This window comes from Loxodonta africana, chromosome 9 (genome assembly GCF_030014295.1).
Source record: "Loxodonta africana isolate mLoxAfr1 chromosome 9, mLoxAfr1.hap2, whole genome shotgun sequence".
Lineage (NCBI taxonomy): Eukaryota > Metazoa > Chordata > Mammalia > Proboscidea > Elephantidae > Loxodonta > Loxodonta africana.
The window spans coordinates 16,189,473-16,213,594 of record NC_087350.1 but is presented as its reverse complement, the minus strand read 5'-3'; the positions used below and the strand labels follow the sequence as shown (position 1 = coordinate 16,213,594).

The 24,122-nt window shown below is 38.0% G+C and overlaps 1 protein-coding gene across 2 annotated transcripts in view; it reads right to left on the bottom strand.

The window, feature by feature from the left end:
* Window positions 1-24,122, bottom strand: part of IARS1 (isoleucyl-tRNA synthetase 1) — a 119,244-nt gene that overhangs the window by 76,388 nt on the left and 18,734 nt on the right. For both annotated transcript variants that reach the window (XM_010600651.3, XM_003421084.4), the window contains exons 2-9: window positions 21,917-22,042; window positions 18,612-18,768; window positions 18,252-18,371; window positions 16,155-16,237; window positions 13,622-13,739; window positions 6,284-6,431; window positions 4,006-4,093; window positions 3,690-3,750 (exon numbers count right to left, since the gene is read on the bottom strand). In XM_010600651.3, coding sequence (XP_010598953.1) covers window positions 3,690-3,750; window positions 4,006-4,093; window positions 6,284-6,431; window positions 13,622-13,739; window positions 16,155-16,237; window positions 18,252-18,371; window positions 18,612-18,768; window positions 21,917-22,035 — 894 coding nt within the window. In that variant the 5' untranslated portion in view covers window positions 22,036-22,042. The remainder of the gene's footprint in view (window positions 1-3,689; window positions 3,751-4,005; window positions 4,094-6,283; window positions 6,432-13,621; window positions 13,740-16,154; window positions 16,238-18,251; window positions 18,372-18,611; window positions 18,769-21,916; window positions 22,043-24,122) is intronic.

Sequence of the window (24,122 nt, the reverse complement as noted above, 5' to 3'; positions counted from 1 at the left end):
ACTGAGAATACAGACATAAATCCATCCACATATGAGCAGCTGATATTTGACGAAGGCCCAAAGTAAATGGGGAAAAGACAATCTGTTTAACAAATGGTGCTGGCATAACTGGATATCTATTTGCAAAAAAAAGAAACAGAACCCGTACCACACAAGAGACACAAGAGCTAACTCAAAATCAATCAAAGACCTAAATATAAAATCTAAAACAATAAAGATCATGGAAGAAAAAACAGGGACAACACTAGAAGCCCTAACACATGGCATAAATAGTATATAAACCATATCTAACAAGGCACAAACACCAGAAGAGAAACTAGATAACATGGAGCTCCTAAAAATCAAACACGCTCATCAAAAACTTCACCAAAAGAGTAAAAAGAGAACCTACAGACTGGTAAAAAAGAGAACCTACAGACTGGGAAAACATTTTTGGCTATAACATATCCGATAACGGTCCAATCTCTAAAATCGACAGATACTGCAATACCTCAACAACAAAAAGACAAATAACCCAATTAAAAATGGGCAAAGGATATGAACAGACACTTCACAAAGAAGACATTCAGGCACCTAACAGACACATGAGGAAATGCTAGTGATCATTAGCCATTAAAAGAGCCATTAGAGACATGCAAATCAAAACTACAATGAGAAACCATTTCACCCCAATGAGAGGCTAGCATTAGTCCAAAAACCACAAAGTAATAAATGTTGGAGAGGCTATAGAGAGATTGGAACACTTATGCTCTGCTGGTGGGAATGTAAAATGGTACAACCACTTTGGAAAACAATTTGGTGTTTCTTAAAAAGCCAGGAACAGAAATACCATAGGATCCAGGAATCCCACTCCAAGGAATATATCCTAAAGAGATAAGAGCCGTGACACACACAGACATATGCACACCCATGTTCACTGCAGCATTGTTCACAATACCAAAAAGATGCAAACAATGTAGGTGCCCATCAACAGACAAATGGATAAACAAATTATGGTACATACACACAATGGAATACTACCCAACGATAATGAACAATGATGAATCCGTGAAACATCTCACAACATGGATGAATCTGGAGTGCATTATTCTGAGTGAAATTAGTCACATCACAAAAGGACAAATATTGTATGAGATCACTATAATTAAGAACTCAAGAAAAGGTTCAAACACAGAAAAAAGTATTCTTTGATGGTTATGAAGGTGGAGAGGGAGGGAGAGGGAAATTCACTAGACAGTAGTCAAGGATCAGCTTCAGTGAAGGGAAGGACCACACACAACACAGGGGAAGTCAGCACAACTGGACAAAAGCAAGAGTTTCCTGGCATACCCAAACACTTTGAGGGACAGAATAGCTGAGGCTGGGACCCGGGGACCATAGTTTTGGGGGACATCTAGGTCAACTGGCATAACAAAGTTTATTAAGAAAATTTTCTGCATCCCACTTTGCTGAGTGGCATCTGGGGTCTTAAAAGCTTGTGAGTGACCATCTAAGATGCATCAATTGGTTCCATCCCACTTGGAGCAAAATAGAATGAAAAAAACCAAAGACACTAGGAAAACCAAGGGCCAAGACACTAAAGGACCACATGAACCTGAGACTCCACCAGCCTGAGACCAGAACTAGATGGTGCCCGGTACCATCAACGACTGCCCTGACAGGGACCACAACAGAGAGTCCCTGATGGAGCAGGAGAAAAGTCTGGAGCAGGACTCAAATTCGTGTAAAAAGACCAGGCTTGATGGTCTGACAGAGACTGAAGGAACCCCCAAAACTATGGCCACTGGACACTGTTAACCCAGAACTGAAACAATTCCCGAAGCCCACTCTTCAGACAAAGATTAGACAGGACTATAAAACAAAAAACAATGCACATGAGGAGTGTGCTTCTCAGTGCAATCAGATATGTGAGACCTAATGGGCAGCTCCTGTCCAGTCGCAGGATGAGAAGGCAGGAAGGGACAGGAACTGGTCAAATGGACACAGGGTACCCAGGGTGGAAAGGTGGAGTGTGCTGTCACATTTTGGGGATTGCAACTAATGTCACAAAACATGTGTATAAATTTCTGTAAGAGAAATTAACTTGAGCTGTAAACTTTCACCTAAAGCACAATTAACAACAAAAAAAAGAATTCCCCCCACATAAAAAAAAAGAGTCACTGATCTAGTAGAAGAGGGTTAGGACACAGAAATGCAAAGACAACATAAAACAAAAAATGTTAAGATGTACAAGGAGGAATGCAGTAAGGACATTTTTCAGAGGGAAAACTAAAGAGGCATTTCAGAAAGTGTTTCTTTCAGATAGCATATGAGTTCAGACTCGAAGGGTAAGTTGAACTCCAGCAGATAGGACATTAAAGAAAGGCCAGGGACTTTTTAAACAGGAGGAAAGATAATGAAAACAAAGGCAAGGATGTAGGAAAGAAAAGACCAGTTTGAGTGGAGCACAGGATATGTTTAAAACAACATCAAGAGGTATGGCCAGGAAGCAGGTCTGTTGTGTGCCCAGGTGGAAAAGGCCAGGTGAGGGACGTACCCTGGATGCACTGACGTGGCAAATGACTAAGGGTCATGGGAGGCGACTGGGTCAGGTCAAGGTGGAAGGGAATCCATCTGGCAGCAGTATAGAAGGAGGAAGAATGAGACCATTAATTCAGAGATTACTGTAATATTCCAGGTAAGAAAAATGGAAAAGTACTCAAGGTACACAAAAGGAAGAGACATATGTGAGGCACCTGGACAGAATCCAACTGTCAGAGCTCATCTGCATTAACCAAATTCTGGTCCCACATGAAACAAGAACACCAGAAAGGTAAGCAAGTGTTTTATATTAGGCTATGATTTTAGATTTCACCTTCTAATGTTAGGAAAATTGTCCAGTTGAATATCCCCATAGGATGTATATGTTGCTCATTATTTACCCCTTAGACTTGTAAGAAGGGACCAATGAGAAATTCCTGCTTGACCTTGTTCTTTTTTTATTTTTTGTATGGAGGAGAAGAGGGGTGGGAGAACAGCTGTTAACTCTAGCTGTGGATTCTCTACTGTCAGAAAAGAAAACTACATAAAACTGCTTTATAACTGTTAAGAAAACTAGGGGGTTAAATGTATTGTATGAGCTTTGTTGTGGTACCTAGATTTAAACACCTACTTCATCATCTTCCCTTAAATGAACTCCATTTAGCTTTATGCACGTTTTATTCTGAACATTATTTTAATTTAAATAAATAAACAAACCTCGATAAATTTCCCGGGCAATATGCAGACTATTAACAATAAAAATAAACGCACATAAATCTTATCAAATGTAAAAGGATTCCTTATGCAAAACAAACCAGAATTTAATTTCATTAATACTTAAATTGCAGGGGCCAGGACGAGAAGGCAGGAGGGGACAGCAAAGCTGGTAATGGGGAACCCAAGGTAGAGAAGGGACAGTGTTGACATGTTGTGGCGTTGGCAACCAATGTCACAAAACAATATGTGTATTAATTGTTTAGTGAGAAACTAGTTTGCTCTGTAAGCCTTCATCTAAAGTATAATTAAAAAAAAAAAAGCTTAAACAGGCTTTTGGATTCAGGCACATTCATACAATATAACCATTGAGAAATGTAAATACTCATCACATCACGTCATTTATCAAACCATGGGTTGTGAGAAACCACTGAGGACGAAATCCCTGAGCTCACCTTCACAAAGTAGTCAAACAGTGGCCTGTACTTCTTGCCTTTGAGATGGGCACCAGGAAATCTAAGAAAAGAAAGGCCAACTCGCAGTTAAATTAACACCATCAAACAAACTCGGCTGCAGCCACATCAAGTTGCCACCACCCCTCTCTGGTCTGCTTGCTGTTTTGTCACTAACGCTGACATATGAATGTTTCAGTATTAGAACAACTCAATGCTTACAAATTAAACCTGAATAATATAACTGTTGGGTAACATAGCTTTTAACTATTTTTAAAGCTAAACACACACACATATATCAGCAAAGTTGTGTATTCACCTTTCAAGGATCTCATAGTCATTCTCCGCTTTATAGAGGGCTGATAATCTGGCTTCCATTAAAATGAACAATTTTTCTCTGACAATATCTATGAGCAAGGGAAAAGGTGGACTTCAGTAAAATTCAGACTTTTGATTATTCTGAAAATATACCTCAGGCATACTTTTTTCTCCTTGAGTGGGCACAGTACTCATAGAGGAACACTGCAAAGAACACTATGGTACACTGCTTTCCAGGCATGAAAACATAAAAAACATCAAACACGTTCAGGCAGCTCACTGGTTATTAATTGCACCTATATCTATTTTAAATAAATCAATCTTTTATTTTTTTCCTTCCAGTTCGTAAAAATCATTTAGCTCACAAAGGAAACCCACCACCACCACCCCCTGCCATTGAGTCGATTCTGACTCATAGTGACCCTATAGGACAGAGCAGAACTGCCGCATAGAGTTTCCAAGGAGCACCTGGTGGATCTGAACTGCTGACCCTTTGGTTAGCAGCCACAGCACTTAACCACTATGCCACCAGGGTTTCCACTCACAAAGGAAAAGTCCCCTATAATTCTCCCCTGCCCCAGATATGATCATTTGGTTGTCTACTCATCCAGGTATTTTTCTATGCAAATACTTACATATATATAAATATGTAAGTTTTTTTAAAAAAACAATTATGGAATAATATTCTAGGTATTTTGTAACTTGTTTTCATTTAATATATGTAGACATCTTTCCATATGTTAGCACATATAGATCTTTCTCACTCTTTAAAACAGCTCTATAGTATCTCATTTTATAGAGGTACACATTATTTTTAAGGAAAATACTTGGTTCAAATTTTCAGTACTATGAACATTGAATATCCTTGTATGTATCTTTGTACCCTCATTGGAAGTATTTTTGGAGAATACTATCCTAGGAGTAGGAAAGCTGGAGCAAACAACCATTTAAAGTTTAATAGACAGCGACAACTGTCCGACTGAAACCTAGGTTAGCCAATTTACACTCCAACCTAAAAGGTATATGAGTCCCTAGGTGGCGCAAATGGTTAAACACTTGACTACTAGCAAAAAGGGTGGCAGTATAAACACACCCAGAGGGGCCTTGGAAGACAGGCCAGGTGATCTGCTTCCACAAGGTTACAGCCTTGAAAATGCTACGGAGCAGCTCTGCTCTTCACGCGAGGTTGCCGTAAGTCGGAGCCGACTTGATGGCAACTAAGGACAAGTCATATATTCAGTTTGCTATAAGAAAAATAAGAATCTATGAATCATTGCAAAGGCTTGCACAATTCATTGAAAAACTGCTTATAATAAAGCTGCTACTCATTGAGCTCTGCCTTTACAGTAACTTTCTTATAAGTAGAGTCTACATTTCTGAATGGAACTCAAGACACATGGTCTGTTAAGCACAAGAATAATACGCAGGCAGAGGAAAAGGGTACTTGAAATCTCAGTCAGGTAGCTCCCATGGCAGTCAGGCTTGCTACAGGATGACCGCTGTACTACAAGGGGACCTTGAGAAGACTGGATTGTCCCTGCCCTGGAGAAGCAGCTGCAAAAACTCAGACCCAGGCCCCCACATGGATAACAGTTCCCCTTCCCAGCAGAGACCACTGAGAACCAACTCTTCGTTCTACATATTTCCAAAGAAGAACAGTATAAAGAATTTCCTCCCTCCCTTTTTCCTTAATACTCTCCATACTTTTCCTAATATTCTTCCCTTGCCAACACAAGCAATTGTGATTCAAATGAACTCTTGTCACGCAGCTTTTTATTAGCTACCGGTTTTTCTTTTCTTTTTCTGCTTCCTACCTTCTACTCCTCTCCACCCTCCCCCCCAAAAAACCTACCCAAAACATGAAGATACTAATGTTCATAAAACACTAATCTTTTAAATATAAAACTCTACAGAAAGGCCTATTTGAGACTGGAAACTCTTTTCCAGGAAATATCGGAAAGGCACAAAAATAACAATGTGACACCACATCTCAGAATTTTCAATTCTTCATCTGTAACAGGGGCACGATGCATGAAGCATATCAAAAGTATAAATTATAAAGAATTGGTACTTTCTACTCTTTACATCTCTACCCAATTTTTGCATTACTTTTTCAATCAGAAATGAAAAAAACTTCTCTAGAGGTTATTTTTCTGATAAAACACTTTCCAAAGCCTTTTATTTTTACTCTAAAAAGAAATGTATACTTTCATAACTTTAACATATTTTAATAAAGTATGTGATACACATCAATCCTAAGTGCCCAGGCTCATGCCTACCTTTAATCTTCACATACTGTATATCGGGATTAACACAGACGGCAAGGTTACTAGGTAGAGTCCACGGAGTGGTTGTCCAAGCAACTAAACATACATTTTCATCTTCCTCCAAAGGGAAGGTGACAAATATTGAAGGATCTTGAACATCCTGAAATAAATTGAGGTAATATTATTTTACAAAATCTGTGAGAACAGACATGTAAGAAAAAGGACCTTAAAGAGGAATAAAACAAACCAATTTTCAGAATACCCCAAGCTTTTAAAAATCTTTTTTGCCAAGTTTATAAAAAGAAAACACGAGGTATAAAATTCTAAACAGATTTTTAAAAATACTTAAAAAATGTTCTAACAGTCATCTTAGTAGTCATGAATCTGAAACATTTTAAGATATCTGGTGACTTTCTAAAGTAATAGATCAAGAGAAAGGGGAATACATTTTATAGTTTAAGTCCCTGAAGAGTTAGGTCAACAAAATACCTGTTTTGGAAAAAAGGGTTATACTTTTTGCAAAAGTATCTAAAAGAATTATACTGAAACACCATTAACTTGAAAGTATAATATACCAGCATTAAGTTCATTAAATAAAAGAAGAATGACTTCAACGCAAAAATATCAAGGATTTCAAAATAAACAGCTGAAGTAGAAAAGATCATTTCCCAACACAAACCAAATGCATTCTAAATAAAATACCATGAGAAAAAGGAGTTCTACAAGCTTCAACTTCCAGTATTTACATACAAAACACCACACCAACCAGAAATGAGAGACATTCTACACATTTACTGGCCTCTACTCATCAAATATGCTAATATCATGAAACAAAGACTGAGAAACTGTTTCAGATTAAAGGAGGTTGGAGATATAGCAACTGTTGAAACACCTGATCTGGGATTTTCTTTTGATATAAAGAGCACTGGGACAATTAATACATTCTGAATAACGTCTACAGATTAATCCAAACAAAAAAAAAACAAACCCGTTGCAGTCAAGTTGACTTCGGTCTATAGATTAGGGATAAATTTTCAATGTTAATTTCCCAATTTTGATTATTTAAGAGGAATCTGGTTGAAGGATATACAAGAATTCTCTTCAATTTTTCTGTAAGTCTGAAATATGTCAGACTAAAAATTAGAAGAAAAAAATACACAATCATCAGAAGGGCTAAAATGAAAAAGGTAGAAAATGCCAAGTAATCAGAACTCTGCAGTGGGAGTATAAATTGTAATAACCACTTTGGAAAACTATTTGCCTGGACCTACTAAAGGAGAGGTCAGGAAACTAAGGCCCATAGGTCAAACATTTTTTGCTACCGGTTTTTATACAGCCTATGAGCTAAGAATGGTTTTGACAGAGTTGCAAAAGAAACCATCTGGCCTGAAAAGCCAAAGATATTTACTATCTGGACCTTTACAGAAAAAGACTGCTGACCCCTGTACTTGAGCTTAAACATAGTATACCTATGACTCAGCAATTCAACTCCTGGGTACATAACCAACAGAAATGTCCACGTATACTAACCAAAAGATTAAATTTTAGAATGTTTACAACAGCACTATTCATAAAAGCCAGAAACTTGAAATTATCCAAATGCCCATCAACAACATAACGGATAAATTAATCAAAAAGTATGCAGCAATCAAAATGACCACAAAACTATAACCACCCACTGCATGGATGACTCTCACAAGCATAATGTTGAGGGAGAGACTCCAGACACAAAAAAGGACACACTGTAGGATTCTATTTATATATATAAAATCCCAAACTGGCAAAGTAACAATGCCGTTGCAAGTGAGAACAGTGGTTATTCTAGGTGGAGAGAGGTAGGATTAACCTGAAAGGACCATGAGGAGAGCTTCTTTTAGGTTCCTAAGGTTTTTTTCTTTATCTGGGTGTTGGCTTCACCTATGTATTCACTTTGTAAAAATTCGTAGAGTTGTGCTCTTGTATAATACTTCAGAAGTTAAAAGCCAACAATAAAAGAAACTCTTAGGCAAAGTACTGGTAAATGAAGGAGGCAAAAATTGTTGTCTTATCATTAAACCATGCAATAGGTTGTTGTTGTTAGGAGCCTCCGAGTTGGTTCTGCCTCATGGCGACCCTACGCAAAACAAAACAAAATGCTGCCTGCTCCTGCGCCATCCTCACAATCGTTGCCAATGTTTGAGTCCATTTCTGCAGCCACGATGTCAATCTATCCCGTTGAGGGTGCGCTGCAAAAAAGAGCTCTTTAAAGTATTAAAAAGCATAAATGTCATTTTGAGGACTAAGGTAGACCTGGCCCAAACCATGGTATTTTCAATTGCCTCATATGCAAGGGAAGGCTGGACAAAGAATTAAGCAATAAATAATAAAATGTAAAAAAAATGATTAATTTTAGTATGTACAGTACTGAATACAACAAAAAGCAGAAAAGCCACTGAAGGGAAACCTATATAAAACAGTAATAATGACTGCCTTTGGGTACTGGATTATAATTTTTTCTCCTTCTTTATATTTTCTATGGTTTCCAAATTTCCCACAATGACCATGTAACTTCATGATTCATCAAATACTCTTAAAAGGTAAAAAATAAGACATCAAAAAATAAATGTTTTTATATATCACAAGCTGGTAGGAATGTTTACCTTTTGGAACAGCTGGAAGGACCTTCTCTTGTAACTCATTTTACTCACACACTGCTTGACTATTTTCTAATAAGAATGTATTTATTTCTTTATAGAAGAGCATAACTTTGGTAAACTCTAGACGCTCATAAATTATTTTGAGGACCTAACATGAGTCAGAATCAACTACGGGATTCATACTGAAAATATTCGTGGCCAACACTGTTACTGTACATGTGATATAAAGCACTATATGGCAGTTAAAATAATGAAGCTTAAGCTACGTGTATCACTATGGAGCATATTTGAAACACAATGCTTAGCATAAAACGCAAGGTAGAGAAGGAGAAATACAGTCTGCATGGTTTAAAGATATACAGAACAATGCTATGTAGTGTTTATGGATACTTAACTGTCAAGTTGATTCGGACTCATAGTGAGTGACCCCACCTGACAGAACTACCCCATAGGGTTAACAGAAGGCATGTAGTGAAGAATTAGCCTCAGCCAAAGAGACTGGCTACTAGGTGATCTCTAGGCCCCTAGGCTGTCCTGCTTCGTGGGAGTGTCTCTGTTTGCTTGGATACTTTGGCCAAAGAACAGTCTAACAATGTCATTTATAATGGGGGCTTTGGGTCACATGATACCATTTTTGACCTAGGGAGAAACTAGACACTAAAGAGATCAGTGTGATCTCCAGGAGAGTCTGGAGAATAAAGGGAAGTCCTGCTGGCGGTATGCGATTTAGACCCAAAATCTAGATGTCATATGTTTGGGTGAGATTCCCTGGTTGGTAACTGTGTGTGTGTCAGCGTGCATGTTTGTGTTATAGACATCGTGTGCGTGTGAGTGTGCGTGTCTGTGTTGTCAGACATCATATGTGTGTTAGCATGCATGTCTGTGTTGTCAGGCATCGTGTGTGTGTGTGTGTGTGAGCGTGCGTGTTTGTGTTGTCAGACATCATGGCCAGAAGGAGGTAAGACCATCCCTGACTCCAAGGGTAGAGGAAGACTGGAAGTTGTGTTTGGACCCCTCCCAGACTCGGTCCTATGTGTCTCTTCCTTCAGCTAATTTTAATCTGTATCCTTTTCCTGTAAGGAGCCATGAGCATAATAGCTTTCAGTGAGTTCTGTGAGTTCTCCTAATGAATTATCAAGCCTGAAGGTGGATTTGGGAACCCCTTAACCTGCAAATGGTACGAAAAGTGAGGCAGTCTTGTAGGTACTATACCTTCTAATTGCACAGTTGGCTAAATTCATTGCATAAAGATATTAAGAATAACTGATGATGACTCTTTTTAGACATGACAACAGTATTGTGGAATTGTTTTGAAAACAAGATAAAGATTTTTTATCCATTAAAGACATATACTGGATTATTTTTCATAATATACTTTGATGTCTAAAGTCTGCTTCAAGATAAAGGATGAGGAAAAGTGAACAGGGATGTATAGACAGGGTGGGGTTGGCCATAGGTTAACAGTTGTTGGGGCTGTGTGATGGACACATGAGAGTTACTTTTATATATACTTGAAATTCTCCATATTCAACTTTTTTGTTTTCTAATAAGTAAGCAAATATAGCAATATATTAAGATTTGGGAAAGCTGGGTCTGGGTACCTAGGTGCTTAGTATATTATTCTCTATGTTTTTATGTGCTTGAAATATTTTATTAAAAAAATACAACACAATATGCACTATCACAGTTGGTATTTAGGAAACAAGAGGAATCATCACACCCACATCTATTAGTAATCGGAATGTGCAATGTACAAAATATAAATCTAAGAAAACTGGAAGTTGTCAAAAATGAAATGGAATGCTTAAAGATCGCATTAGTGAGCTGAAATGGACTGGTATTGGCCATTCTGAATCGCACAACCGTATGGTCTACTATGTTGGGAATGACAACTTGAAGAGGAATGGCGTTGCACTCATCGTCAAAAAGCACATTTCAAAAGCTATCCTGAAGTGCAACGCTGTCAGTGATAGGATGATATTCGTACGTCTATGAGGAAGACCAGTTAAAACGGCTATTGTTCAAATTCACACGGTAGCCACTAATGCCAAAAAAGAAAAAAACTGAAGATTGTTCCAACTGTTGCAGTCTGGAATTGATCACACATGCAATCAAGAAGCACTGATAATTACTGGTGATTGTAATGTGAAGGCTGGAAACGAAAAAGGATTAGTAGTTGGAAAATATGTGCTTGATGATAGAAATGACACTGGAGATTGCATGACAGAATTTTGCAAGACCAGTGCCTTACGCACTGCAAATACCTTTTTCAACAACATAAATGGCGACTTTACACGTAGACCCTGTCAGATGGAAAACACAGGAATCAAATCGACTAAAACTGTAGAAAGAGACAATGGAAGAAGCTCAATATCATCAGTCAGAACAAAGCCAGGGGCCATCTGAAGACCATGAATTGCTCATATGCAAGTTCAAGTTGAACCCGAATAAAATTAAAAGAAGTCCATGAGAGCCAAAGTATGACCTTAAGTACATATTACTTGAATTTAGAAAACACCTCAAGAATGGATTTGACTCATTAAACACTAATGACCAAAGTCCAGACGAGCTGTGGGATGACATCAAGGACATCATACACAAAGAAAGCAAAAGGTCATTAAAAAGATAGGAAAGAAATAAAAGACTAAAATGGATGTCAGAAGAGACTCTGAAATTAGCTCTTAAATATATAGTAGCTAAAGTGAATGGAAGAAATGAAGTAAAAGAGCTGAAAAGATTTCAAAAGGTAGCTTAAGAGGACAAAATGTGCAAAGGAAGACCTGGAGTTAGAAAATTAAAGGGAAGAACAAGCTTGAAATTTCTCAAGCTGAATGAAACAAAGAAAATATTCAAGCCTTGAGATGCATCTGTGAAACATCTCACAACATGGATGAATCTGGAGGGTCTTATGCTGAGTGGAGTAAGTCAATTATAACAGGACAAATATTGTATGAGACCATTATTATAAAAACCCAAGAAAAGATTTACACACAAAAAAACAATCTTTGATGGTTATGAGAAAGGGGATGGGTGGGGAGGAGAAATCACTAACTAGATAGTAAACCAAAAACCCAAGAGCTTCCTGGCCAACTGACTGGGTTGTATCCTTTCACCACAGTTATTCACTTAGTATGCTGAGCAAATAATTCAAGAAACTGGACTATATGAAGAAGAACAGGGCATCAGGAAGAGAGGAAGACTCATTAATAACCTGTGATATGCAGATAATACAACCTTGTTTGTTGAAAACGAAGAGGTCTCGAAGCCCTTACTAATGAAGATCAAAGACTACAGCCTTCAGTATGGATTGCACCTCAACGTAAAGACAGCAAAAACCCTCACAACTGCATTGATAAGCAAAATCACCATAAAAGGAGAAAAGATTGAAATTGTCAAGAATTTCATTTTACTTGGATCCACAATCAATGCCCATGGAAGCATCAGTCAAGAAATCAAATGACGTATTGTATTATGCAAATCTGCCGCAAAAAACTTCTTTTAAGTGTTAAAAAGGAAAGATGCCAGTTTGGGAACTAAAGTACTCCTGACTCAAGCAATGTTATTTTTAATCACCTCATATGAATTCAAGAGCCAGACATGGAATAAGGAAGACCAAAGAAGAATTAACGGCTTTAAATTATTGTGCTGGTGAAGAGTATCGAACATACCATGGACTGCCAGAAGAACAAACAAATCCATCTTGGAAGAAGTACAGCCAGAATGCTCTTAAAAGGGTGGATGGCAAGACTTCGTCTTATGTACTAATACGTTATCAGGAGGGACCGAGAAGGACATCATGCTTGGTAAAGGAGATGGTCAGTGAAAAAGAGGAAGACCCTCAATGAGATGGATTGACACAGAGGCTGCAACAATAGGCTCAAGCATAGAGATTGTGAGGATGGCGCAAGACTGGGCAAGGTTTTGTTCTGTCGTACACAGGGTCGCTGTGAGTCAGAACTGACTCAATAGTACCTAACAACAACAACAACCTCGCAAAGATTTGCAAAGATCAAATGGGGTATGTGAAAGCATTCTATAAAATGAAAAGTGCTTAGAAATGCAAGTTTTATTAACATAATGTTTGAGTCTGAGCCACGAAGCTAGAATTCCATCCAAGTCAATACCCTTTAAAAGCAAAGTAGGTTAGATAAATTCTCAAACCTGTGAGAACAGAACATTCACTCCCTGTTACTACCTGCTTAGGTAGTTAAAACAATGTACTTCATATACATTTTTAAAAAAACAAAACATTAGACACCTCTAAAGTCCTCTGTCATACTAATGACAGCAAGTTATTCCATTTCATCAGTGAAAAGATTATAATATTGTCCACCATTCCCAAATTAAATTTTCTTCCTAATACCTTTAACAAATAAATGTTTAAGATACCAGATGAGGCATAAAATCATCAGTGACTGGAAGGAAATATGACAGACTTGGACATGTTAACTAAAGAGAGAGGCATAAAAATATGGTTAAAACAAACAAAATCTATCGCACTAAAAAACATCATTCGTAAATCCCAGGAGAATAAGTCATCATTTTTCCATCTTAACAGAGTCTAGGTACAGTGATGGGCAATATCACCAGCCCTAGATGAGAAGTGGCTGAACTGACAAAGGTGAAATTTCCATACTAGGGACCCTTGGGAGTACTAACCAAAATCACCACATCCATAACTTAATATTGAATGGTATCTCAGCATTTCACATACCTTGTAATTCTGGTGAGATTCAAAGTTGGATAGTGGAGTGCTGCATGCTGTGGAGAAGGGCATAACTTTCACACCTCTATAAACAAGGCCTTTATCGTAGAGTTGTTTGAAAACCCACCTAACAAGTAAAGAAAGTTTTCAACAATTGTATAACCAAAATTCTGTTTCCTCAAACACATTTATGCCAGTTTCTGTTTATAGTTACTGCCTACCAAAGAAATAAAAAAATAAAGTAAAAAACAGACCAAAAAATACAAAGCAGTTGTTTACAATGAAGGGGTGGGTGTGGGGAGAGGAATGAACAAAGTAAATATCTCTCAATGGAAGACTAGTTGTAAATTTCAACAAATCAATACAATGGGACATTATACAGACATTAAAAGTGCTAATATCTGTTGGCATGAAAAAATGTTCATGAGAGAATGTTGATTGGGAAAAGCAACTGACAGACCATATTATACAGTGAGCTTCTATTTATGTAAACCATATACACATATCGCAGTATACACATTTACATGTAAATAGATCTTTACCAACATGGTAACAACTATGGTTGGGATTTCAGAGTTTTTTTCTCTGGGTAGTTTTCTTGGGACATTGTTTATATTTCACTATAATGATTAATTTTACAAAAGCAATTTAGAAAGTACAGATCACGAAACATGGAACCACTGGGTTTAGGACCAGACACCTCTCCGATGGTGATAAAACTTGTGCTAAACACTTAAATGTGTTGGATTAAGCCAAATGTAACACGAGACTGCGCAAATGTAAGTTGTGACAGTAACGCCAGCCTTCTCTTGTGATGACCGCTCACCTCTTCCAATTGGGTACCAGAAAACATTGACAGGACTCTGATTTAATTTTGCTGTAATTTAATTCATCTTTATGTTCCAGTTAGTAGTGCACAGCAGAATAAATGAATTAAATTTTCTCCCATTTATTTAATGACATTTTTATGAAACACTGTGCATATTTTTTTGGCTTTTGATAAAGCTAAAAAAGTGATGTTTTAAAACAAATTTCCCAAGTTTAAACCTATTCTTAAATTATCTCCTTTGACACAAGGACATTCACAGGAGACTACAGGAAGAATGTTAGATTTAATATCACAGACCCAGCGTCAAGCATGAAATGCTTAAAATAAGCTGTGTGATTTTTAGCAAGTCACAACCACTTGCCTTCACATCAAACTGTGTTCTAACCAATCCATAAGACTTCCTGGATGATCTGGGAAAAATTTATGTGGAAGTACTTTACATACTCAGGAGCATCAATTAAATCTAAATATTAACTATTATTATTACCATCAGTTTATGTGTCTTACTTATGTACCAAGAGGTTCCTCAGGAATAACTAACATTGTAACATGAAGAGGTTTAAAAATTCTTTCTGATTCAAGCCATGTTTTATGTAAATCAAGAAATACTATCTAGTGCTGTCATTAAAACTAAAAAATCATTTTCTTAGCAGTCCAAGCCACATTAAGTGCTCAGTAGCCCTGATCTGGAGTATATATAGTACCTTCTTTTTCAGATGTTTAACACAAAATCTGTTTTTTAACTCTAATCATGTGAGCTCCAGCGGCTCAGTGAATTGGGAGTCCCTGTCCAAAGTCTGTCATGTCCGAAAATCTGGTCAGCTCCCCACCCTTGGGAAAACGGGACTGGACATGCTTCCACGGGGGCAATGTCAGAGTCAGAGTCTGAAGAAGCCAAGGTATCTAGCACTGGCTCCACAAAGGCAAAGGGAATAGGTCAAGCATGTGCAAGAGATCTTGACTAAAAGAAATGTGAATAGGTACACAGGTGGTAAAAGTAACAAGCACCGACAAAAAAAGTGCATCTTACAACACAGCATTGCAACTCACCTGGACTTTTGTGCATGATATAATAAAGGCAGAACGTCCCCAGAGCTGGCTGGATTACATACACAATGCATTTTCTAACTACACTAATGGTATCTCTTGGCTCATTAATTATAAATAATAATTTTCAGAAAGTTGTAGAGGCCCAAGGTAAACCAGCTATCAAGATGAGTATTGCTAGTTGTCTTATGATAGCAAAAAAATAAAATTTCATTTTCAAACTGCTGTGAAACAGTGACTGCACCATATAATGTCTCAGTATTAAATTACACAATCTCTTAGATTTAATTCATTTAAAAAAAAAAAACTTCCGAAAACCAATTTCCCCTAATTTCGTACAAACCAATTTGACAATAAAAATTTTAACTGTTATCAGGCCATTTATATACTTTATTTATTCTTAGTGTGAATATTTACATGTTCTGATGTAGAAATACATATTTGATTACAGGTTGCCACTCAACCTGCTGGGGTTATTACATACTACAGAGTATATGCATACCCTATTACCTTTCTAAAAACTTCTCAATTCAGAACCATACCCGGCCCCAAAGATTTCAGATAAATAAATGAGGACCCGAAAACAAACTGATTCATGTTAGAACACCTCTCTACTGACCAATACAAGAGAATACTCACGATACTTGTAATTTCAAATAAACCTACCAGACAGATTCCATGAATTGTGGGTACATAGTTTTGTAGTCATTGTCAAAGTCAATCCACCGGCCAAGTCTGGTTACAATAGACTTAAAAAATAGAAATGTTAGAGTATTATTAGACAATGATATTTGTTACTGAACACTAATGTGTATTTTCTTCTTCTATTAGCACCACATACAACTTTAGGGAGAAGAGAATAACCAACGGTTCAAGTAAATCTATTTTGAAAACCGCACACTGTGTAAGGTTAAGAACAAGTTTTCTTGGAATTCACTCTACATGCAAATGATGCTATTTACAAGTATAAATATTCCTCCATGAAAGTCTTCTACCAAAATCGCCATCTGGCAACTACCATAGGTTAACTGTTGCTGGCAAGAATCATCAATGGATGCTAAAATTATTGAGTAAAAAAATGATGAAAAACAGATTATTGGGAAGCATCTCCCCACAGGATACTTATTAATTAAAAAGGGAAAAACTGTAACTTTACAATGGAGAAATCTGACAGGCACTTTCTCTGCTGAACAAACTTAACGCTGCCAGACATATCAACGTGCCTCCCAATACCACACGCTGAGAAGGGCACGACATCACCGCTGAGGCACTCTTGCTGAAAACGTGTAACTGGAGTCATGTGGAAACATCAGACACTGAGGAACGTTCTACAAAATAACTGGTTTGCACTCTTCAAAAGCAAGAAAGTTATGAAAGACAAAAAAAGACTGAGGCAATGTTCTAGATTGGAAGAGATTACGGAGACATGACAATGAAATTCAGTATGTGATCCTGGCCCAGAACCTGGGTGAGAAATAAACGTGAGCAGGACAATTGGTGAAACTTCAGTAAGGTCTTCAGCACTGCATCAATGTTAATTTCTGCTTTTAATAATTACACTACAGATAGTGAAGATGTTAACATTTGGGAAAGGTGGGTGAACTCTTTGCACTATTTTTAGTTTTTTAGTCTCAAATTATTTCAAAATGAAAAGTTAAAAAAAAAAAGACAAGACTTTTATCTATGTTATACTCATCAGTACTCTTCCCTTTTGGCAATCAGGAAAGCAAGTCAGGTTGGGAGAAAATTGAGGGGTCTTGATTTTCATGTTGAAGAAATCATTTTATCCCCCAATGAAGAGAAGCTATTCAAGAGTTTCTGAGCAGGCGAAGAGCACAATGAACACAGTCTTTTGAGAGAGGTTAATTTAGCAGCCTAAGTGCAAAGAATATGAGGAAGAGACCAATTAAGAGATTGTTACAGAAATCAAAATACTGGTGGGTGAGACGTTAGGGAAAGGTTGTAGGAATAAAAAGAAATGACTAGACAGAGACATCAAGAAAGATTTACAAGGATTTGGTGCCTGATTTGATCATGGAGACCACTGTTTGAAGACTAGAAGAATGAATCATTGGAAGAACAGGGAATTCTGGAAGGAGGGTATGTTTGAAAGGAAAAAGTGATAAGGTGGAGGAGATATAAAGAAAATAAAAGCCAGGCATGGTTTCAAGTCATACAGACAGACAAATTTAACGAGACAGGAAGAATCTGAGAGCCAAGGAACACAGGGTTAGTTGAGGATCTTTGTTTTATGCCCAGGAGCACAAGACAGGGCTGGAGATCTGCCGGCACCTGTTGCTCTAAAGGTACCAGGGTATGGGAGATCAAGCTAAGGGAAGCTAGGGACAACATACGAGTCAAATTCATAGAATAAGAACAGGTCCAAACTTGAATTACGTTTTTTTAACATCTGTAGTTTTATACTGAAACATTCCAGTTAAACTATTACTAGAGCAGTCTGGCTCCTGTCATACACTGTGCATAGGTAGGACATTAAATACGGAACACCAACTGAGCACACAGAAATCAGAAAAAGAGGGTTCAGTTAAAGCTAACAATTTAAGTAAAGGGTTGGAGGGGGAAGCCAAAGACCCTTTCTTAGGTATATACACTTTAAGGAGAAAGGTCAACCCTCTTGTGTCATCACCTTACACAGCCTCACTTTTGGGAGCATCTCATAAAGGCACAAAGATCACAATTCATTTCAACTCCCATTTAAAAACTGAAGTTCTTATTCATTCTACTGAAAATAACCCAACGTACCCTCCACTCAGCAGAATATCTCATCACAATTGCTCGGCATTGGTTGTTATACTCTGTAATTCCCATCTTGGCCACATCCTCTGGTCCTCTGATTCCCAGTGTCTTATCAATTTCATATTCCTGAAATTTGTGATAAAACTGTTAACATGTCTGTCCAATGAAACAATTGCAACCAAGCAATCCTAGACATTAAAACCACCTTAAAAAGTTAGTTCTCAGAAACTGATGTATAAATGATATTACTATAGAAATGAATTAGAAGAAAAGTCTGACATAGAGTCAAAATCCATGATATTTAACATACAATAAAATCAAATGCTAAAAAAACAGAACACTGTGAGGCTGGAGACTCAAACATACCACAGGTAAGCCATGACAATCCCATCCAAATCTTCTGTCCACATGAAATCCACTCTGATGAGCGTATCTTGTAACTATGTCTTTAATTGTCCCTGCAAGTATATGTCCATAGTGAGGCAGTCCAGTTGCAAAAGGAGGCCCGTCGTAGAAGGTAAATCTAACAGAGACAATAAAAACACATTAAGTCACTTTAAAACAGACAGTAAAAATCTAGGAAAACATTTTTCCATAGATGGCTCCTGTCACAGCGGAATTTTTTTTTTTTTTTTAATTCTTATTGTGCTTTAAGTGGAAGTTTACAAATCAAGTCGGACTCTCACACAAAAATTTATAAACACCTTGCTATATACTCCTAATTGCTCTCCCCCTAATGAGACAGCACACTTCTTCCCTCCACTCTCTCTTTTCATGTCCATTTGGCCAGCTTCTAACCCTCTCTACCCTCTCATCTCCCCTTCAGACAGGAAATGCCAACATAGTCTTGTGTCTACTTGATCCAAGAACCTCATTCTTCACCATTATTATTGTCTATTCCATAGTCTACTCCAATGCTTGTCTGAAGAGTTAGCTTCAGGAATGGTTCCTGTCCTGGGCCAACAGAAGGTCTGGGGGTCATGACCACCAGGGTTCTTCTAGTCTCAGTCAGACCATTAAGTCTGGTCTTTTTATGAGAATTTGGGGTCTGTGTCCCACTGCTCTCCTGCTCCCTCAAGGTTTCTTTGTTGTGTTCCCTGACAGGGCAGTCATCGGTTGTAGCCAGGCACCACCTAGGTCTGGTCTCAGGCTGATGTAGTCTCTGGTTTATGTGGCCCATTCTGTCTGTTGGGCTCATAATTAACCCACAGTGGAATTTTTGTGGAGAAGAAAAGCACCAAGACCAGCAAAAAAAGACATATTGGGTTAGGTATTTCTAAAGGTTCTTCCTTCAGAAAGGCTACTTACGGTGGAGCTGGAGAGACCTCCATTTAACTCTCCATTCTTCATTTATTAGTTTCATGACATAAGGCCAAGTTATTTACTGTAATCCTGAGTTATCTCATTAGTAAAATAGAGTAAGGAACACCTATTTCATAAAGTTTTTGAGCAGAGAAAAAACATGATAAAAACAGCAATTAAAAGACTGGTCTTTTGGTGACTGAACAGAAGCAGGAAGCACCCCAAGACAGGATATCACTAGTCTAGGTATGTGATACAGACCTAAATGAGGGAGGTGAGGACAGCCAAGGTGGAAAGGACAGAGGGTGATATACAAACTCTAGTCTACTAAGAAGACCTCTTAAAGAAACAGAATCTTCACTGATAATTAGGAACTCATTCACTCAACATCAGACAATCATATAGTCTACTATGCTGAGAATGACAACTTAAAGAGGAATGGTGCTGCATTCGTAGTCAAAAAAAAAAAAAATGTCTACAAGGAAGACCAGTTAATACGACTATTAATCAAATTTATGCATCAACCGCTAAGGCCAAAGATGAAGAAACTGAAGATTTTTATCAGCTTCTGCAGTCTGAAGTTGATCAAACACGCAATCAGGATGCATTGATATTTACTGGTGATTAGAACGTGAAAGTTGGAAACAAAGAAGGATTGGAAATTAGAAAATATGGCCTTGGTGACAGAAATAATGCCGGAAATCGAAAGAATTTTACAAGACCAACGACTTCATTGCAAATACCTTTTTTCACCAACATCAACAGCGACTATACACATGGACCTTGCCAGACAGAAAACACAGGAATCAAATCAACTACATCTGTGGAAAGCGACGATGAAAAGCTCAATAGCATCAGTCAGAACAAGGCCAGGAGCTGACTGTGGAACAGACCATCAATTGCTCATATGCAAGCTCAAGTTGTAACTGAAGAAAATCAGGGCAAGTCCACAAAAGCCAAAGTACGACCTAAGTATACTGCATCTGAATGTAGAGACCATCTCAGGAAAAGGTTTGACGTGTTGAACATTAATGACCGAAGACCAGACGAGTTGTGGAATGACATCAAGGACTTGATCCACGAAGAAAGCAAGAGGTCATTGAACAGACAGGAAAGAAAGAGAAGACCAAGACGGATGTCAAAGGAGACTCTGAAACTTGCTCTCAAATGGTGAACAGCAAAAGCAAAAGGAAGAAATGATGAAGTAAAACACCTGAACAGAACATTTCAAAGGATGGCTTGAGAAGACAAAGTATGATAATGACATGTGCAAAGGGATGGAGATAGAAAACCAAAAGGAAAAACACGCTCACCGTTGCTCAAGCTGAAAGAACTGAAGAAAAAATTCAAGCCTTGAGTTGAAACAGTGAAGGATTCTATGGGAAAAATATCAAATGATGCAGGAAACATCAAAAGAAGATGGAAGGAATACACAGAGTCATCACACCAAAAAGAATTAGTCAACGTTCAAGCATTTCAAGAGGTAGCATATGACCAGGAACCAATGGTACTGAAGGAAGAAGGCACTGGTGAAAGACAACTTGAAGCACCTACTGATGAAGATCAAAGACCACAGACTTCAGTATGGATTACAGCTCAACATAAAGAAAACAAAAATCCTCACAACTGGACCAATGAGCAACATCATGATAATGGAGAAAAGAATGAAGGCAAGGATTTCATTTTACTTAGATCCACAATCAACAGCCATGCAAGCAGCAGTCAAGAAATGAAAAGACGCACTGCACTGGGCAAATCTGCTGCAAAGGACCTCTTTAAAGTGTTGAAAAGCAAAGATGTCACCCTGAAGACTAAGGTGCGCCTGACCCACGCCATGATATTTTCAATTGCATCATATACATGTGAAAGCTGGACAATGAATAAGGAAGACCGAAGAAGAGTTGACGCCTTTGAATTGTGTGTTGGTGAAGAATATTGAATATACCATGGACTGCCAAAAGGACAAATCTTTGTTGGAGGAAGTACAACCAGAATGCTCCTTAGCAGCAAGGATGGTAAGACTGCATCTTACATACTTTGGACATGTTGTCAGAAGGGTCAGTCCCAGAGAAGGACATCGTGCTTGGTAAAGTAAAGGGTCAGCAGGAAAGAGGAAGACCCTCAACGAGATGGCTTGACACCATAGCTGCAAGAGCGGGCTCAACCATAACGATTTTAAGGATGGCACAGGACCAGGCAGTGTTTCATTCCATGGTAAATAGGGTCACTATGTCAGAACCATCTCAACAGCACCTAACAACAACATTCACTCAACATATACTGCTGGGTACCCATTAGATAGAGAGCTAAGGGACTCTGGGAATACAAAGATGAATAGAAAAATACCTTTACCAAAGAAATTCACATACCTTGGTCTGTGTTTTGACTGCTTTAAGCATTCCTGAAAACAATTAAATTCAGACCAAAATTGCAAGATTTTCTCCTCTTCAGCAGGAAAATTGATATTTTCCGGAACTTGCTGAACCATTTTGTTGCTGCAAGAGAAACCGAATGGATTATTCTCAAGAGAGATGTCTAGGAATAACACGATACATTATCAGTACCTATGATACTACATAATACTTTTAAAAAACATTATAGCTTTACTGATAAAATTCACTCAACATAAAATTTTTCCTTTTAACAAATATTGTATAAGACCACCATTATAAGAACTCGAGAAATAGTTTAAACAGAGAAGAGAATATTCTTTGATGGTTACGAGAGAGGGGAGGGAGGGAGAGGCGTTTCCACTAATTAGATAGTAGATAAGAACTATTTTAGGTGAAGGGAAAGACAATACATAATACAGGAAAGGTCAGCACAACTGGACTAAACCAAAAGCAATTAAGTTTCCTGAATAAACTGAATGCTTTGAAGGGCAGCATAGCAGGAATGGGGGTTTGGGGACCATGGTTTCAGGGGACGTCTAAGTCAATTTGCATGATGAAATCTATTGAGAACATTCTGCATCCCAATTTGGAGAGTGGCGTCTGGGGTCTTAGGCACTAGCAAGCGGCCATCTAAGATGCATCAATTGGTCTCAACCCATCTGGATCAAAGGAGAATGAAGAACACCAAAGACACAGGGTAATAATAAGCCCAAGAGACAGAATGGGCCACATAAACTAGAGACTACATCAGCCTGAGACCAGAACTAGATGGTGCCCAGCTACAACCAATGACTGCCTTGACAGGAAACAAAACAAAGAAACCCTGAGGGAGCAGGAGAACAGTGGGATGCAGACCCCAAATTCTCATAAAAAGACCAGACTTAATGGTCTGACTGAGACTAGAAGGACTCTGGAGGTCATGGTCCCCAGACTGTCTGTTAGCCCAATACAGGAACTATTCCCAGAGCTAACTCTTCAGACAGGGATTGGTCTGGACTATGGAATAGACAATGAAACTGGTGAAGAATGAGCTTCTCAGATCAAGTAGACACGTAAGACTATGTTGGCATCTCCTGTCTGAAGGGGAGATGAGAGAGTAGAAAGGGTCAGAAGCTGGCCAAATGGAAATGAAAAGAGAGAGTAGAGGGAAAAAGTGTGCTGTCTCATTAGGGGGAAAACAGAGCAATTAGGAGTATATAGCAATGTGTTTATAAATTTTTGTATGAGAGTCCGACTTAATTTGTAAACTTTCACTTAAAGCACGATAAAATTTTTTTTTAATTCCTTTTACAGTGTAAAATTCAGTGTTTTTTTAGTATATTCACAAGGTTGTGAAACCATCACCACTATCTCATTCCAGCACATTTCATTACCTACCCACTCCCATTAAAACCCTATACCCATTATCAGTCACTCCTCATTCCCCCCCCTTCCTAATCCCTGATAGCATTAATCTACTTTCTGTCCTTATGGATTTGCCTATTCTGGACATTTCATATAAATGGAATCATATATTAAGGGTCTTTTGTGACTTATAGTGTTTTCAATGCTCATCCATGTTGTAACACGTATTTGTACTTCATTACTTTTTATGGCTGAAAAAGATTCCATTGTATGGATATACCACATGTTGTTTATCTACTCATAAGTTGATGGACATTTGGATTGTTTCCACATTTTGTCTATAACGACTAACACTGCTATGAACAGTCATGTACAAGTTCTCCTGTGGGTGTATGTTTTCATCTCTCTTGGGAATACACCTAGGAGTGGAGTTGCTGGGCTACGTGAAAACTCTGTGTTTAACTTTCAGAGAAACTGCCAAAATGTTTTCTTTCAAAGTGGGTGTAGCATTTTACATTCCCTCAACAGTGTATGGGGTTTCCAATTTCTTTACAACCTAAACAAACACTTATTTCCTTTTTTTTCTTAATGGCCATCCTAATGGGTGTGAAACTGTATCTCAATGCTTATTTTTTTAATTTGTGGTGAGCATGTACGTATGTACATAAAAAACATGCCATCTCAACAATTTCTACGTGTACAATTCAGTGACATTGATTACAAACTTCAAGCTGTACAACCATTCTCGCTATCCTCTAACATAAACTCAATGTCCGTGTAGTTTTGATTTGCATTTCCCTGAAGACTAATGGTGTTGAGCATCTTTTCATATGCTTAC